This window comes from Ahaetulla prasina, chromosome 4 (assembly GCF_028640845.1).
Source record: "Ahaetulla prasina isolate Xishuangbanna chromosome 4, ASM2864084v1, whole genome shotgun sequence".
NCBI classification, from domain to species: domain Eukaryota; kingdom Metazoa; phylum Chordata; class Lepidosauria; order Squamata; family Colubridae; genus Ahaetulla; species Ahaetulla prasina.
In genome coordinates, this window is record NC_080542.1 from 14,766,819 (window position 1) to 14,783,960 (window position 17,142).

Here is a 17,142-nt window from a genome sequence, read left to right on the forward strand (position 1 = left end):
CTTAAGTACAGAAGAAGAATCTTAAATACAGAAGAAAGCAGGCTACAAAGGATTTCTTGGTTTGATTTTAGCTTTTTGCTCCACTTTATCAATGACTCCCTATCCATATAATCAAGTTATGGTTTGCCAGATATCTGTTTTTGTGTTTTTGTATATGCGTATGCATGTATGTGTGTACACACACCACATATATGCACACAGTAAGTATGTATATATTGTGTGTATGTGCATGTGAGACAGACAGTAGATATCTTCAGACAGTAGATATTTCTTCAGATAGTAGATATTTCTTCATCTTCAGACAGTAGATATTTTTGATTTGCGTGTGTATATATGTACACACACACAAAATTAGAAATATCTACTGTCTGAATCTAAAGCAGAAGTATATTCATGCAGTTTATAATTCTCACTGAAGGGTCTACACTCATAATTACCAATACACTTTGGCTCTGGCATTTGCTGTAAAGGAGATCAATGAAAATTCTGGGATTTTATCCAACGTTAGCCTCGGTTTCCACATCGCTAGCAACTATCTTGAGGAATATACAACTTATCTCTTAGCAATGGAATTTCTATCTACAAAGGATAAATTCATCCCAAACTACAAATGTAATGAGCAGACGAATATGGTTGCCATCATTGGAGGATCCCATACTAAAACCTGTCTCAACATTGCAATCATTCTGTGCAACTACAAATTTCCCCAGGTGAGTTAAATAGAATAGAATAGAATAGAATTTTTTATTGGCCAAGTGTGATTGGACACACAAGGAATTTGTCTTGGTGCATATGCTCTCAGTGTACATAAAAGAAAAGATACGTTCATCAAGGTACAACATTTACAACACATAAATGTGGAGCAAGATGAAAAGTTCTTGAGTTTATTATTTTCAAATGTTGAGTCCTCATGATCACTCTTTTTTTTTTTAGAGCATTTTTTTTTTATTTTCCATAATAATTCCCACAATTTGACCAGTGTACAATACAATCACTTATCCAACGATCAGTCCTATACTCAAATTATACTCAATCAGGGCTGCTCGACTGCCACTCCCCCCTTTAATCCTTTCTTCCCTTCTCATCCTTCTTAAACTTTCCCCACCACCTTCTCCTCGCTTTCCTACTTCCCCTCCTCTTTCCCACTTCTCACTACCATCCTTTCTAACCCTCTATCTTCTCCTTCTTCTCCTCCCCTATCCTTTCTTCTCCCTCCCTTCTTTCCTCCCTACCCACCTGCCTACCTACTTTCTTCCTTCTTTACTCCTCTTTCCTTACCCTTTCCCTTCGGGAGTGTTTGCCGAGCAGTCCCGACATTACACCATTCCAACTTGTTTAATTCTACCATTATTCCTGTACAATGGCAACCAATCAATTTATAGTCTTCCCCTTCCCCCCCTCATTCCCCCCCCCCCGAGACTTCCCAGAACAGAATACAGGGTATTGTAACTAACAAACATAATCTAAAATATAACATAAAACATATTCCATTTCACACCATCACACTATCAATTCCCTTCTTTCTTAAACTAATACATAGCAATTCCTAACTTCACTCAAAAACTAATTGATATTTTTTAATCTGATACTTATTTTGAATATAATCAATCCACTTCCTCCATTCCAAAATATATTTTTCTTGTGTACAGTCTTTCAAGTAGGCAGAAATTTTTGCCATTTCTGCTAAATTTGATACTTTACTAATCCATTCTCCAATTGTAGGTAAGTCTTCTTTCTTCCAATATTGTGCAATCAATAGTCTTGCAGCAGTTATTAAATTCAGAATCAGTTTTGTCTCTATAACAGTGCAATCTGAAATTATTCCTAATAAAAAGAACTGTGGAACAAACTTGATCTTCTTTTTCAAAATGTTCTGCATAATCCACCATATTTTAATCCAAAAGGCTTTAACTTTTTTGCAAGTCCACCATATATGATAATAGGTAGCATCCTCACAATCGGCTGGATTATTGCAATGCTCTCTACATGGGGCTGCCTTGAGGTGCACCCGGAGGCTACAGTTAGTCCAGAATGCAGCTGCGCGAGTGGTAACGGGAGCCGTTCGTGGCTCCCATGTAACACCACTGCTCCGTAGTCTGCACTGGCTTCCTGTGGTCTTTCGGGTGCGCTTCAAGATTCTGGTTACCACCTTTAAAGCGCTCCATGGCTTAGGACCCGGGTACTTACGAGACCGCCTGCTGCTACCTTATGCCTCCCACCGACCCGTACGCTCTCACAGAGAGGGCCTTCTCAGGGTGCCGTCTGCCAAACAATGTCGGCTGGCGGCCCCCAGGAGTAGGGCCTTCTCTGTGGGAGCACCAACACTCTGGAACGAACTCCCCCCTGGCTTACGTCAAGTGCCTGATCTTCGGACCTTTCGTCGTGAGCTTAAAACATATTTATTCATTCAAGCAGGACTGGCATAAATAGCTGTTTTAAATTGGGGTTTTAATAATATTTTAAATTTTTAAATGTTTTAATAATCGGCCGCATAGTAATAGTTCTTTTTAAATTCTTTTAATTGTAAATATTTCGTGTTTTATTTTGGCTGTACACCGCCCTGAGTCCTTCGGGAGAAGGGCGGTATAGAAATTTAATAAAATAAAATAAATAAATAAAATAAATCACATCTCCAACATTTTTCTCATGATCACTCTTATGCAAAAGATTCCAGAAGCAAGAAATATTTTTAATTTAATGAGTAAGTTATTAGATACGAAGATTATCAACAAAGGGGTCTCCTTGTTGCGTGACGAGCAGTACTAAATTTGAAGATATTAATTGGTAAAAAAAATAGTTTTTAGGAACTTGCCTTGCATATTCTCTCAAACACAGTTATTGTATTACACATGGCTATATGCATTAAGCCTTTATTTTTGTTTTTTTCCCTAGAAAACTCCCATTTAACTAGGTTCTTCTGTCTTTCCCCCATTTAGATCACATTTGGATCACCACCGTTGATGTATAATGACAACTCAACACTTTTTGTAAAATGGATGTTCCCCGATGAGATGCACCATCTTAAAGGGATACTGCACGTACTGTTGCATTTTGGATGGAATTGGGTTGGGTTGATTTCTCTGTTTGAGGAAGATAGAGAGAGATTTGTTCAAAAGGGTCTTTCCATGTTTTCTGAGAGAGGAATCTGCTTTGACTTTATGGAATGTATTCCCAAAATGATGTATGGTAGTCAAGCTGCTGAAATGGTGGAGGAAGCAGATAAATTATATAGAGTGATCATGGGGAGTACAGTCATTGCAGTGATCTTCAATGCTGAAGCTACAAGCATAGTGGCTTTGAGGGTGATACTCTCTCTCTTAGATTCTGACGATATTCCAAAGGAGAGAAAAGCCAAAGTTTGGATCATGCCACCTCAAATGGAATTCACCTCCATTCTAATGCAAAGACCATTGCCCATTGATTTTCTCCATGGTTCAATTTCCTTTGCACTTCACTCCAAGGAGCTAATGGGATTCCAACAATTTATGCAGAAGAGAAACCCAAACTTAGAAAAACACGATGGGTTTATTAGGGATTTCTGGAAAGATACATTTGAATGCTCATTCTCCAGTGATATTACAGATGGGAATGCTGAAAGGATCTGCACTGGAGAAGAGAAGCTGGAGACTCTTCCTAATTCTGTCTTTGAGACCAGCGTGGGTGGACATAGTTACAGCATCTACAATGCAGTCTATGCTGTGGCACATGCTCTGAGGGCCTTGCATGCCTCCAAACTCAAAGAGAGTCGAAAAATTGATAAAAGGAGCTGGAAGTACTTCCTTCGATCACCATGGCAGGTAACGTTTACTAATCCAAATCAGGAATCATGTAAAATCGTGTAATCATGTAAAAAATGTTGGCTTATTGTTTTTTTCCCTCCTTTCCTTTTGAAAGTGTCTTTATTTATTTATATTTCATAATTCTTGAATGTTCGTGGTATTCTCTTATGCAAAAACTGAAAAATATTAAAAACATTTTAACAATGAAGGTCGTTTATGCAAAATTGGTTGAAATGTGAAAATAAACTTAAGCTATTGAAAAAGTTTGAAAAACAAACAAACCCTGACATATGAACTTTATTTTATGTGTGAAATGCTATGTCAGATATCATATTTAATGTACTATATTTAACAATTTCACATGTAAAAAGTTTTTCAATGAATAGAATGAAGAAAATTTCAAGTTTAATTTGTTTTCGATTATATTTTATTTTTCCCCCCCCAAAGATAATTGCTGAGGTGGAACAGAAGGCTGTTTTGGCTTATATATTTCTATATTGGAGTATTCATATGCCAGAATAGTACATTTATAAATCCTAATATGCTGGGTTGATCAAAGAAGCTAATATGTCATTGTTCTTCCTTTTCCAATGTTGTGCTGGAATTTTCATGTAACACTTTTTCAGGTGAAAACAGACAACAGAGTAGAAAATCTATGTGATTTTGAATCGTTGAAATGTTTCTTTTTCAATTATAAATACTGTAGATTGGTGAAAAAAATGACTTTTCATTGGGAATAAACCATACTGAAGAAACTGAGAGGTCTCCATATAATATTTATGTATCTTTGATTCTTCATTCAGCTCCATCACTTTTTGCAGCAAGTCTCTTTTAACAACAGTGCTGGAGAACAGGTTTCTTTTGGCCCCAATGGAGAATTGGAAACTGGGTTTGATATTTTCAGTTGGGTCACATTTCCAAACATGTCCTTTCTGAAAGTCCAAATTGGAAAGATAGACCCCATGGCTCCCCCAGAAAAGTTCCTTACCATTTCTGCCAAGGATGCGGTTTGGCCCCTCATATTTAACCAGGTGTGTCTTATTTTTCACTTTTTAGGAAATCATGTATTCATTGATACACAGATGTAAATAATTAAATAATAATCACAATCAAACTTGATTTAACAACCTCACTTTTTTCGTTTGAGGTACATAAACTACTGAAGTACACGTATATATAGGTGGCTTAAAGTCTAAATACCTACAATATTTATTTACTTCCAGTGCAAAATCATACCAATACATACCATAGTAGTAATCTCTACTAATTACTCAGTGGGTCATATTATGAAAATGAGGATTACAATTAATTGTATTGTAAAGTACAATACAATTAGAGAAGATAAAATGGGATATGATAAAACAAAATGCAAAGATATATAATGAAATGAATGGAAGATGGAAGACAGTAGGCACTTAAGTGAATTAATTACTTTAGAGATGGAAGACAGTAGGCACTTTTATATTTATTTATTTATTTATTTATTTATTTATTTATTTATTTATTTATTTATTATTTAAATTTGTATACCGCCCTTCTCCCGAAGGACTCAGGGTGGTTCACAGCCAAGTAAAAATACACAAAACACTATAAATACAATTAAAATACAATTAAAAAACTTATTTAAATTGGCCACAATTAAAATTTGGAGATAAAACCCATTAAAAAACCCATAACTTAAAAAACTACCCCAGTCCAGCGCAGATAAATAAGTAAGTTTTAAGCTCGCGGCGAAAGGTTCGGAGGTCCGGAAGTTGACGAAGTCCTGGGGGGAGTTTGTTCCAGAGGGCGGGAGCCCCCACAGAGAAGGCCCTTCCCCTGCGTGTCGCCAGACGACACTGTCGCGCCGACGGCACCCTGAGGAGTCCCTCTCTGTGAGAGCGCACGGGTCGGTGAGAGGTATTCGGTAGCAGCAGGCGGTCCCGTAAGTAACCCGGCCCTATGCCATGGAGCGCTTTAAAGACGTTCACCAACACCTTGAAGCGCACCCGGAAGGCCACAGGTAGCCAGTGCAGCCTGCGCAGGATGGGTGTCACTCGGGAGCCACGAGGGGCTCCCTCTATCACCCGCGCAGCTGCATTCTGGACCAACTGCAGCCTCCGGATGCCCTTCAAGGGGAGCCCCATGTAGAGAGCATTGCAGTAGTCCAGACGAGATGTCACAAGGGCGTGAGTGACTGTGCACAAGGCATCCCGGTCTAGAAAGGGGCGCAACTGGCGCACCAGGCGAACCTGGTGGAAAGCTCTCCTGGAGACGGCCGTCAAATGGTCTTCAAAAGACAGCCGTGCATCCAGGAGAATGCCCAAATTGCGCACCCTCTCCATCGGGGCCAATGACTCGCTCCCGACAGTCAGTCGCGGACTCAGCTGACTGTACCGGGATGCCAGCATCTACAGCCACTCCGTCTTGGAGGGATTGAGCTTGAGCCTGTTTCTCCCCATCCAGACCCGTACGGCTTCCAAACACCGGGACAGCACTTCGATAGCTTCATTGGGGTGGCCCGGTGTGGAAAAGTACAGCTGGGTGTCATCAGCGTACAGCTGGTACCTCACACCGAAGCCACTGATGATCTCACCCAGCGGCTTCATATAGATGTTGAACAGAAGGGGCGAGAGAATCGACCCCTGCGGCACCCCACAAGTGAGGCGCCGCGGGGTCGACCTCTGCCCCCCCATCAACACCATCTGCGACCGGTCGGAGAGATAGGAGGAGAACCACCGATAAACGGTGCCTCCCACTCCCAATCCCTCCAACTGGCGCAGCAGGATACCATGGTCGATGGTATCAAAAGCCGCTGAGAGGTCTAATAGGACCAGGGCAGAGGAATAACCCCTATCCCTGGCCCTCCAGAGATCATCCACCAACGCGACCAAAGCCGTCTCAGTGCTGTAACCGGGTCGGAAGCCGGACTGGAACGGGTCCAGATAGACAGTTTCCTCCACCTCAATGTTTCGTATATAAGATGTCCTTTGTGGGAAAAACCTAACTATAAACTTAACAGTTCAAGTGACTACATGTATATTTGGGCCCTGAAGAGAATAGAATTATTTTGTTTGTTTGTTTGAGAACTAGTATCTCATTTTTGTGAAGCGATATCTCTATGTGTTGAGCCCTTGCTGAGTAATGACAATGGAGTAGAACATTTGAAGTAGTCAAGTATCTTTAAATAAATTAGTAAAATCATGACACTCTAGAAATATCCATAGCTTAATGGAAAGAAACCATTTGTTGCAACAGAACGAACATATTGTAAAAATGGCATAAATGTGGTTTTTGGTTTAATCTCCTTAGATTTAAATTTATATTAGCCTCTCTGAAAGAAATTAAACAGGGTCCAGAAAGTCTTTGTTTTAGCTTAGACCAGGAGTCAGCAACTTGCAACTCAGGAGCCGCATGTGGCTCTTTCACCCCTCTGCTGTGACTCCCTATCACTCAAAATATGTGTCACAATCATCAATGTGCGAGACCCGCCAGCACACAATTTATTGAGTTTTTCAATCCCTGGTAGGGCAACCATGGATAAATCCAAAAAAAGAATAGTTTCAGAAAAAAACAGAATGTTTAATTCAATCACATATGCTAGTTTTATGGCCCTCAAGAGATAGTCAGGCACGGGAAGGGTTTTGTGGCTCCTGGTGTTTTCTTTTCTGTGAGAAATGGGTCCAAATGGCTCTTTGAGTGTTTAAGGTTCCAGACTTTCTGCTGGATATACTACCTATCTGACTAACCAGCTAACTAGTTATGCTAATCCAAGTGAAGTAAAATGATTGCATGCTAAGCATAATAATCACCCTTTCAGTGTTGATAGCATTTATCTGCTGTTGGGCATCATGTGAATTTAATAAATAAAATAAAACGGGGGGGGGGGAAGCAGATTTTTTAAAATAAAAATTAGATAAGCTATATGAATCAATGAGGAAAACAATATCAGACAATGAACTGCTTTTGATTGGACTGCAGGTTTCTAAGAGGGAATTTGATTTATAAGTGGCATCATACATAGTTCAACTTAATAATTTCATGGAAACATTTTTCCCAAAATGTTAATGTCAACATTCCAGAAAACCCCTCCTGCAGAAAAGACTCCGAAGCCAACATCTTTCAAAGTTCTTTTACTACCATAGGTAAACTGGCACAGTTGGATGAAAACTGAAACTGAGGATTCAGGTTCCTCCCTCAGTCATTCAAACTCCAAAATCTCCACCCTCATGACCCCTCTGCCGGTCACATGTTCCAATCCTCAACTATCCCATGTCGAATCATCATTCCGGCCACTCCTTCTCCAGATGCGAACCTAGCCTGACCTTGACCGGCAGGAAAAATGTTGTTACGTCTAATAGCCATTTGTACCCTCACCCCCCTCTCCTACTTTCCCACACCCAGAAGAGTGGCAGCGTGTGGAAACCTTCAGCCTAGTATGGCTTCCAAAGCTGACAGTTGACTTATGGATAAAAAGGTTTAGGGTTAACATTAAGCTAATAAGCATTTTTGTGGCACCAGTTGAGTGAGGGAGTTATCAGCATCCTCTGCAAATCATTAAAAAGAAGGTGAGGTTCTAGTCCTGCTCCAGGGACAAAGCCAGCTGAATGATTTTGGGCTAGTCATCCTCTCATTCTGGAAAGGAGGAAATTACAAATCACTTCTGAAAAAACTTCAAAAAGTTCTCCAGGCAGTGTCTCAGAACTGGGCATGATTCAATGGAAGCAAGAAAAAAAAAAAAGGAACAGTTAAGCAAGTGTTTCTCCAACCCAGCAAATTTAGGAGGTGTAGATTTCAACTCCCAACTTCAGCATGCTGGTTGGGAAAATAACAGAATAACTTTGGAAGTATTCTAGTTCAACCCCACCTGACTCAGATAACCCTACATCATTTCAGACTAATAGCTTTCCAATCTCTTCTAAAAAAATATCCCATGTTGGAGGTCCCATAATTTCTGAAGGCAAGATGTTCCACCGATTAATTGTTCAAATGGACAGGAAATTTCTCCTTAGTTCTGCATTGGTTCTCTCCTTAATTAGTTTCCATCCATTATCTTCATTAATGAAGGCATTATCTTGCCTTCAGGAGTTTTGGAGAATAGGTTTATTTATTTATTTATTTATTTATTTTATTTGTCACAACAGTATATGTAAGCATAAGCATGAAATAACTTCAATCTCCTAAACATCTTTGCTGCTCTTCGCCATACTCTTTCTATACTCTCAACATTTTTTTATATTTTTATATTGTGGCAACCAAAACTGGATGCAATATTGCAAGTGTTTCCTTCCTGGGATATTATAAAGTGGCACAAACACTTCATCTGATCTTCATTCTATCCGTTTGTTAATGCAGCCTAGGACTGAGTTGGCTTTGTTTGTCAGCTTCAGCATTCAGGGATTTGAGGTTCATACCTCTTTTAGTTGCTGAGGTTTGAGAAAGAGATGAATTAAAGGCTTGTTTTGGTTTGATGAAGAAGTGAAAAGGTTGGGTATATATATACCTGATGAAATGAACACTCCCAATCTATAAGTCCTTCATGTGAAAGAATTCTGATTTTATTTATGAACAGACGTTGCCTCTTTCCATCTGTAATGAGAAATGTCCTTTTGGCTACAGCAAGGTAAAAATAGAAGGGAAATTATCCTGCTGCTATAACTGTATACAGTGTCCAGAAGGGAAGATAGCTGACCAAATGGGTAAGCAAAGCAATATATCAAATATATCAATAATTTAATAAATATAATTGTGGTTGAATTTTTCATCGGTATTATGGTGACTGAAAATCTTGAGCTGTCTAATATGTTGGACAGATGAGCAATGAAAAATGCAAACTTCTTGTTTATAATTCAATGAGATATTTAATGTCTATGGAGATTCTCAGTCATCCGAAGTGCATTTGTACCAAGGTTCCTTTTTCAAAAGAGTACTGGATTTCTTTCTTTTTTCCTTGAAGACATTTTACTTCTCATCTAAGAAGCTTCTTCAGTTCTGACTGACTTGCTTCACTCAGTACTGAAGAAGCTTCTTGGATGAGAAGCAAAACATCTTCAAGGAAAAACAAAGAAAATCCAATTGCTTTTTTAAACAGCACGTTTGGGAAATATTTAATGCTAGAATCTTCCAGTTCACTTTAAATAGTATAATCTCTCTTAAAGTTCAATAGATTTCTCAGATTTGGATTATTCTACTTATGGCTTGTTGACATTTGGCAGGTAACCAATCCTTGTTGGTAAGCAATCCAGAAGTCTTTTCATTATATATTTTTGACTGTAACATCATTTTCCATCAAATTCAATCCATGCTACCTTTTTTCTTGCTGTTTCAACTATTTTTCCTTCCTATTCCAGCTGGAGAGTAAGTGTCATATAAAAGTTTTGAGATAACTGTGTAACTCGATGAATATTGAAACTGAACACTGCATTATATAATGATATTCATTTTAAATTATTTTGAGAAAAATAATATGAATTCATAGGATCTTATTAAATCTAATATGTTATTATTTTTTCAGGCTTAAAACCTGTAACAGTTCTGTGAAACAGTTTTATTTGTTCTTTACTCCCAGACTTAGATGACTGTTTCCCATGTCCAGAGGATCAACATCCAAGCAAGGATCGAGACCATTGTCTTCCAAAAACTGTAACTTATTTAACTTTCCAAGAGCCGCTGGGTATTTCTTTGGTAACGATTTCAGTTTCCTTTTCTGTCATCTCAGTTGTGGTGCTGAGAATCTTCATTAAACACCAGGACACTCCCATTGTCAAAGCCAACAACAGGAACCTCACCTACATTCTTCTCATTGCTCTCCTCCTCTCCTTCCTTTGCACTCTACTCTTCATTGGGCAACCTGACCAAGTGAAATGTCTCTTGAGGCAAACTACTTTTGGCATCACTTTCTCTATAGCCCTTTCTTGTATTTTGGGTAAAACAACCATCGTAGTTCTTGCTTTCATGACCACCAAGCCAGGCTCCAAAATGAGGAAATGGGTGGGGAGAAGGATGGCCAACACAATCGTCCTATCTGTCTTCACGGCTCAGTTCATCATCTGTGTAGTGTGGTTGGCAATTTCTCCACCATTTCCAGATTCAGACATGCACTCCGTGGTTGAAGAAATTGTCTTGGAATGTAATGAAGGTTCAACCACAATGTTTTATACTGTCCTTGGCTTTATGGGTCTCTTGACTGCTGTCACTTTCACAGTGGCCTTCTTGGCTAGGAATTTACCTGATAGCTTCAATGAAGCCAAATTCATCACCTTCAGCATGTTGGTCTTTTGCAGTGTCTGGGTGTCATTTGTTCCCACCTACTTGAGCACCAAGGGGAAATATGTGGTTGCTGTGGAGATCTTCTCCATTTTGGCTTCAGCGGCTGGATTACTGGGTTGTATCTTTTTCCCCAAGTGCTATATCATTATTCTTAGGCCTGATTTGAATAAGAAGGAGCAACTAATGAAAAAGTAAAACTGATATTTATACCAGATCCCTTGAATGAAGCCTAATTGTTTACTTTCACCATTTAGGCCTTTTTTTTTTGTTCTGTTTCTTCAGTTTTGGGAGTCTGCATTCTTCCCTTCTCTTATACCTTACCCACATCAAAATGACAATACAAGGGAGTAGCTTCATACACATATATAGGGACACAAATATTTAACTTGCAGTCAGTGTATAACAGCATGAGAGATAATACAGCATGTTTTTAAAAGTTTATTTGTTAAATTATTCTGATTTTAATGTTCATTTTGTTGATTAGAATATATACTGGTCTCTCCAGACATCATCCTGCAAACCAGCATCTGCATTTCCTGCATCGGATGAGGAGAGAACATCTTTCTTCTTTTTTCCTGGCCCCTCTTTAAAGAGGCATAATTGAGAGCATTTTAACAAAGTGCTTCCCTGTTTGGTTTGGTTTGGTTTGGTTTGGCCTCAGATAGAAAGTCCATATAGAGAGTGGTAAGGACAGCTGAGAAGATTATTGAAAGCTTGCTTCCTTTTATTCAGGATACTGTTTATGAGCGTTATGTGTTTAGAGCTCAAAGCATTATTAAAGACCTCACACACCCACATTTCATGGTCTGTTGCTCCCCTCTAGGAGGAGATTTTGAAATATTTCTAGCAGGACAACCAGATTCTGTAACACCTTTGTTCTCTATGTCATCCATCTGGTAAACTAACAAAATTCATTTTTCTCTCCATCTACATGTATACATCCGAACTAGACAGTGTTGTTTCTCTGTGTCATATAATATATCTGGGTATATACATATTTCTTTATTAATTTTGTCATGCTTATGTAGTACATTTTGGAGGTGGTGACCCTTTGAGAACTGTATGCAATGAAATTGTATTTAATATATGTCAATTAGTGTACATTCAAAGTGGGAATAAAGTTTTTCTCAGTCTAAGTCTACACCGCTCAGAGTTTCTCTCTGAGGGAGATGGGAAGATAAGAAATATGAAATATGAAATAGAAATAAATAAATTAATTAATTAATTAATAAATAAATGTTGATCTTGCTCTACGTGAAGCTTCCCATGAAAATGACAGGACCAAGGAAGTCAGAGACTACCAGGAAAGTAAACATCAACAGAATACATATAACTGTAATCTCTCATTCAATACACCAGATATGTTCTTGTAAAAAAACATTCTTCTTTATTATCAGGTCATGTATGCAGGTAGAGACATTGAAAGCCACACACAAATGTGTCATAGAAAGCAATAGTTGTGACCATCTCTTTAAAATTCACTTCAGAACATAATTTCTCTGCATTTCTTCTTTGAAATATTAAATAATTATTTTGAGCCCTAATCAAATATTCATTGGAATAGCCAATCAGGAAGACAATTCTGTCTGAATATTTTTTTTTAATATTACAATGTCCACAGGTTTCTTTTAATGGCACATTTGAAGTCGTTGCTAAACATTTGCCCTCTTTTCAAAATAATTGACTTTGTTTCCTGCAGTCCTTAGGCTTCAAAAGATCTCTGCCAAAAGAGAAAACAATCAAGCTTTCCCATATTCTTCACAACCATTTTTTCAAAAAATAGAGGAAAATCCCCACTAATATGCACTGCCCCAAATCTGAATTCTTGAGACCCACTTTGGGTAGGGTGGTGTGCTAGGGACTAGGAAACCATAAATTCTAGTCCTCATTGAGGCATTGTCACTCTTATTCATAAGCATTGAATGACAATTCAATTTAAAAGCCTGGCTTGGTGGCTTAATAGCTAAGGCACTGAATTTGTCAATCAAAAAATCAATCATTCGGCAGTTCAAATTCCTAGTATAGGTATCCTGCATGAGCAGGGGGTTGGACTACATGACCTCCAAGGTCCTTTCAAATTCTGTTACTGAAAGGACATCTTATTCTGCCTGCTGAGATTCTTGCATTCAGTGAATTTTTGCCTTTTTTCTTTTCTTTTTAATTTTGATGATTGTGGTTTTTATCCTGATGGCGAAAGTAGTGCTTGTAGAAACCCAATTCATTCTTGTATTCATCTGTGAGTATTGTTTTCTTATATTTTAAGATGAAAATACTAGATTGTATTATACCAGTCCAGTGGTAGTAATACAATAGTAACTACAGTATAAATAGTTCACCCTATATAGATTTAGAAAAGAAACCTTATTAATGAGGGGAAAAAATATCCATTTCAATACTAGCAATGGTTTCTGAAAAGTTAACATCCAAAGCGCCATTTAAATCATACATTTAAAATCCTTGATAGACAAGTGCAAAACAGATGAAATTGTTTTGTGGTATAATAAATTTTGAGCTTAATACTTAATCCTGAAATTAGATTGTCATTTCTTGTTGTTTATAAATGGGAGAAGAAAAATAAAGAAAAAAAGAACAAAAAAGAAGGGGAAAGAACCCTTTTCCAACAGTGACCACAGCATGATAGACTTTTGTCTCAATATACGCTCTTACAAAAATTTCCAGGAAGAACAAATTACCCATATCAATAAGAAAGCTCCAATCCCAAAAAAATCCCTCTGGTGAAAAAAAACAAAAACTGGCTACGTAGCTAACTTTAAAAGCCGCTACAAAAATATATGCCACCAAATAAAGATTGAATGCACCAATTACCAAATCAAACAAGAAGAAAAACTTCTGTGCACAAAATCCAATCACGCCTTCTATAATTTTGTAAACAACAAACTTAAAGGCTCGAGATCTATCCCACCCCTAAATGGATCTAACAGTAAAGAATGCAATGATGAAGCAGTTAAACCAAACCTCTTCAACACAGCCTTCGGCTCAGTCTTTATTAACAGCAATGGCTCATGCTCAACATTCCCTAGTCATACCAATAATGACTACAACAATTTAACACAAATAGTTTTCACAGAAGATAATATTGAAAAAGCACTATATAGACTGAAACCATCTCTATCTATTGGAACTGATGGACTATGTGCATACTTCTTAAAAAACACTTTCCACTGTTATAGCAGAACCCCTAAGCATAATCTTTGAAAAATCTTTCAGGACCAGCTCCCTCCCCAATCTATGGTCACTAGCGACGGTCATTCCTATCTTCAAAAAGAGAGACCCCAGCCTAGTTGAAAATTACAGACCAATCTCTTTATGCTGCGTCACCTGCAAAGTAATGGAATCAATCATCAACCAATCCATTACCCTCCACTTAGAAACAAACAACCTACGCTCTAATAAACAATTTGATTTCAGAAAAAACATTATCCTGTAATCTACAACTTCTACACTGCAAAAACATATGGACTACAAATCTTGATCAGGGCAAAGCAATGGATGCGATTTACATAGGCTTCTGTAAAGCCTTTGATTCAGTAGTACATGACAAACTACTTCTATAACTAAAATCCTACAGCATCTCCAAACTCCTCCATAACTGAATAACTGCATTCCTGTCCAACAGGCAACAAGTGGTCAAAATAGGCAGCGCCCTATCAAATCCTGTAGCTGTTAATAGTGGTGTTCCCCAAGGCAGCGTTCTAAGACCAGCACTCTTCATATTATACATAAATGACCTTCATGATCATATAAGTAACTGGGTTCTCTTCACCAATGATGTTCAACTATTTAACACTACCAACAATGCTGCAACCGTTCAAAAAGACATTGATTTTGTGTCGGAAAGGTCAAAAAATTGGCAACTCCAAATCTTAACCAACAAATGCTCTGTCTTACACATTGGCAAAAACAATCAGAACACAAAATATAAACTAAGTGGACATGACCTTGTAGATGACTCTCACTCTGTCAAGGACCTTGGAGTACTCATATCAAATGATCTAAGTGCCAAAGCCCACTGTAACAACATCGCCAAAAGGCATTAAAAGTTGTAAACCTAATCTTACGTTGCTTCTTCTCCAGTAAGATTACACTACTAACCAGAGCATACAAAATATTTGCTAGACCAATTCTCGAATACAGCTCATCTGTCTGGAACCCACACTGCATTTCAGACATTAATAATGTGTCCAGAAATATTTCACAAGAAGAGTCCTCCACTCCTCTGCTCGCAAAAAAATACCTTATGCCGCCAGAAATTCTGGGTTTAGAAAATTTAGAACTATGCTGCCTTCGGTATAACCTGAGCATAACTCATCAAATCATCTGCTACAATGTCCTTCCTGTCAATGACTACTCAGCTTCAACCACAACAATACACAAACACACAATAGATACAAACTTAAAGGGAACCGCTCCAAACTCCAAACTCAATTGCAGAAAATATGACTTCAGTAACAGAGTTGTTAATGCCTGGAATGCACTACCAGATGCAGTCTCATCCCAAAATCCCCAAAACTTTAACCTAAGACTTTCTACTGTTGACCTCACCCCATTCCTAAGGTCTGTAAGGGGCGTGCATAAGAGCATCAGTGTGCCTACCGTCCCTTTCCTAATTGTATTCATTTATGTATTCAATTCATGCTTATACTTATATATATTATCTAATATGTACTCGACAAAATAAATAAACAAATAAATAAATAAAAGGAAAAAAATAAAAAGCAGTCGCTTGTAAAAGTAGGTCAATATTTGACTTTAAATTTTAAGTATTTGACTTTCATCGAGAAACGAGCTCCATATTGATGTGCTTGGCACCACCTGACCTCCATTTGCCACCAGAGGCACTGCCAGACTTTAGTTCTTGGCTGCAGAGGCCTTTCCTGAAGGCCTCTGATGGTGATACGAGGCTGGAGGCCCCACGCGCATCAATCTGGAGATCGTTTCTCTGCTGCAGAGGCCTTTCCTTGTTTGTAAAAGTAGATTAGTATTTGATTTTAACTTCCATTTGTTGATTTATTTATTACATTTTTTATTTCCCAACACCTCATATAGCACCCTGGTAATGTATATAATAGAACAGCCCAGATGCATTTTAAAAAACTCCATTAAAATGAAATTGTATTAAATTACAAAGATAGAAACTAAATGGCAAAATAGGATAACAGACTTCAATTAAATATCAATTAAATATCATTGTGTGTCATGTCATGACTGGTCATGTTATGTCATGTCATATGATGTAGCAGGCTCTATGATCCCCAGGACATTTGACTTTCCGATCATTGAAGAGCCTTCCAGAAGGATGACATGGTTGGGGCCAGCCACACCTTGACAGCAAGAATGATCCCTAAAGTAAGGCCAGGGCAGAAAGTGCTTTCCCAACTAACAAAACGCACAGGCTTATGGGATATGGGATCAATAAATCCATCTAGAGCTTAAGTAATACTGTAGAGCCTAGGTGGCACAGTAGTTAGAGTGCAGTAGACTGCAGGCTACTTCAGCTGACTGCTAGATGCAGTCTGGCAGTTCAAACCTCACCAGCTCAGCTTTGACTGAGCCTTCCATCCTTCTGAGCTGGGTAAAATGAGGATCTAGATTGTTGGGGGCAATAGGCTGACTCTGTAAAACTGCTTAGAGAGGGCTGTACACGCACTATGAAGTGGTGTATAAGTCTAAGTGCTATTGTTAATTTTTACAGTACCACTTTACAAGGTAGATCCTGTATTTAGCAAAATGGAGAACACGATGGCCTCAACAGTCGTGTTTCTTTTTTTTTTTTAATTCCATTTTGTTTTCTTCTTCTGTGCATAATACTTCCCACTCCACCATTTAGTACTTTGTGTATTAATTCCAAAGGTTCATAGCAGTGTTGCTTTGAGTATTGAGACATGGTAAACATGTTTACTTCTGATATTCTTCAAAGACAGAACTTTTGGAACAATAATAGTACTGATTATTGATGAGGTATAGTCAGTGTCTCTTCTACTCCATCTCTCAAGGGAATAGAGTGTCTCTCAATAGACATTGACAAAACTAGATTAAGACATTGCATAATATTAACATCTTCTCAGTAATACAGGACTTCAGGCAGGGAGACAAA

The 17,142-nt window shown here is 38.2% G+C and overlaps 1 protein-coding gene across 1 annotated transcript; it reads left to right on the forward strand.

Moving 5' to 3' along the window:
- The first annotated feature begins 629 nt into the window (after nt 1-629).
- LOC131197972 (vomeronasal type-2 receptor 26-like) lies at nt 630-11,222 on the forward strand. Its single transcript, XM_058182479.1, has 5 exons — nt 630-710; nt 2,937-3,797; nt 4,583-4,810; nt 10,109-10,115; nt 10,327-11,222. Exons 1-5 carry the CDS (start codon nt 630-632, stop codon nt 11,220-11,222), a joined length of 2,073 nt encoding a protein of 690 aa, XP_058038462.1.
- The last annotated feature ends 5,920 nt before the right edge of the window (nt 11,223-17,142 follow it).

Excerpts from the sequence above, each read along its gene's own strand:
- LOC131197972 (XM_058182479.1), top strand. The coding sequence starts at position 630 with ATGGTTGCCATCATTGGAGGATCCCATACTAAAACCTGTCTCAACATT. Across the intron at positions 711-2,936 it reads GCAACTACAAATTTCCCCAG|ATCACATTTGGATCACCACC; the intron begins GTGAGTTAAATA and ends TCCCCCATTTAG. Across the intron at positions 3,798-4,582 it reads TCCTTCGATCACCATGGCAG|CTCCATCACTTTTTGCAGCA; the intron begins GTAACGTTTACT and ends TTCTTCATTCAG.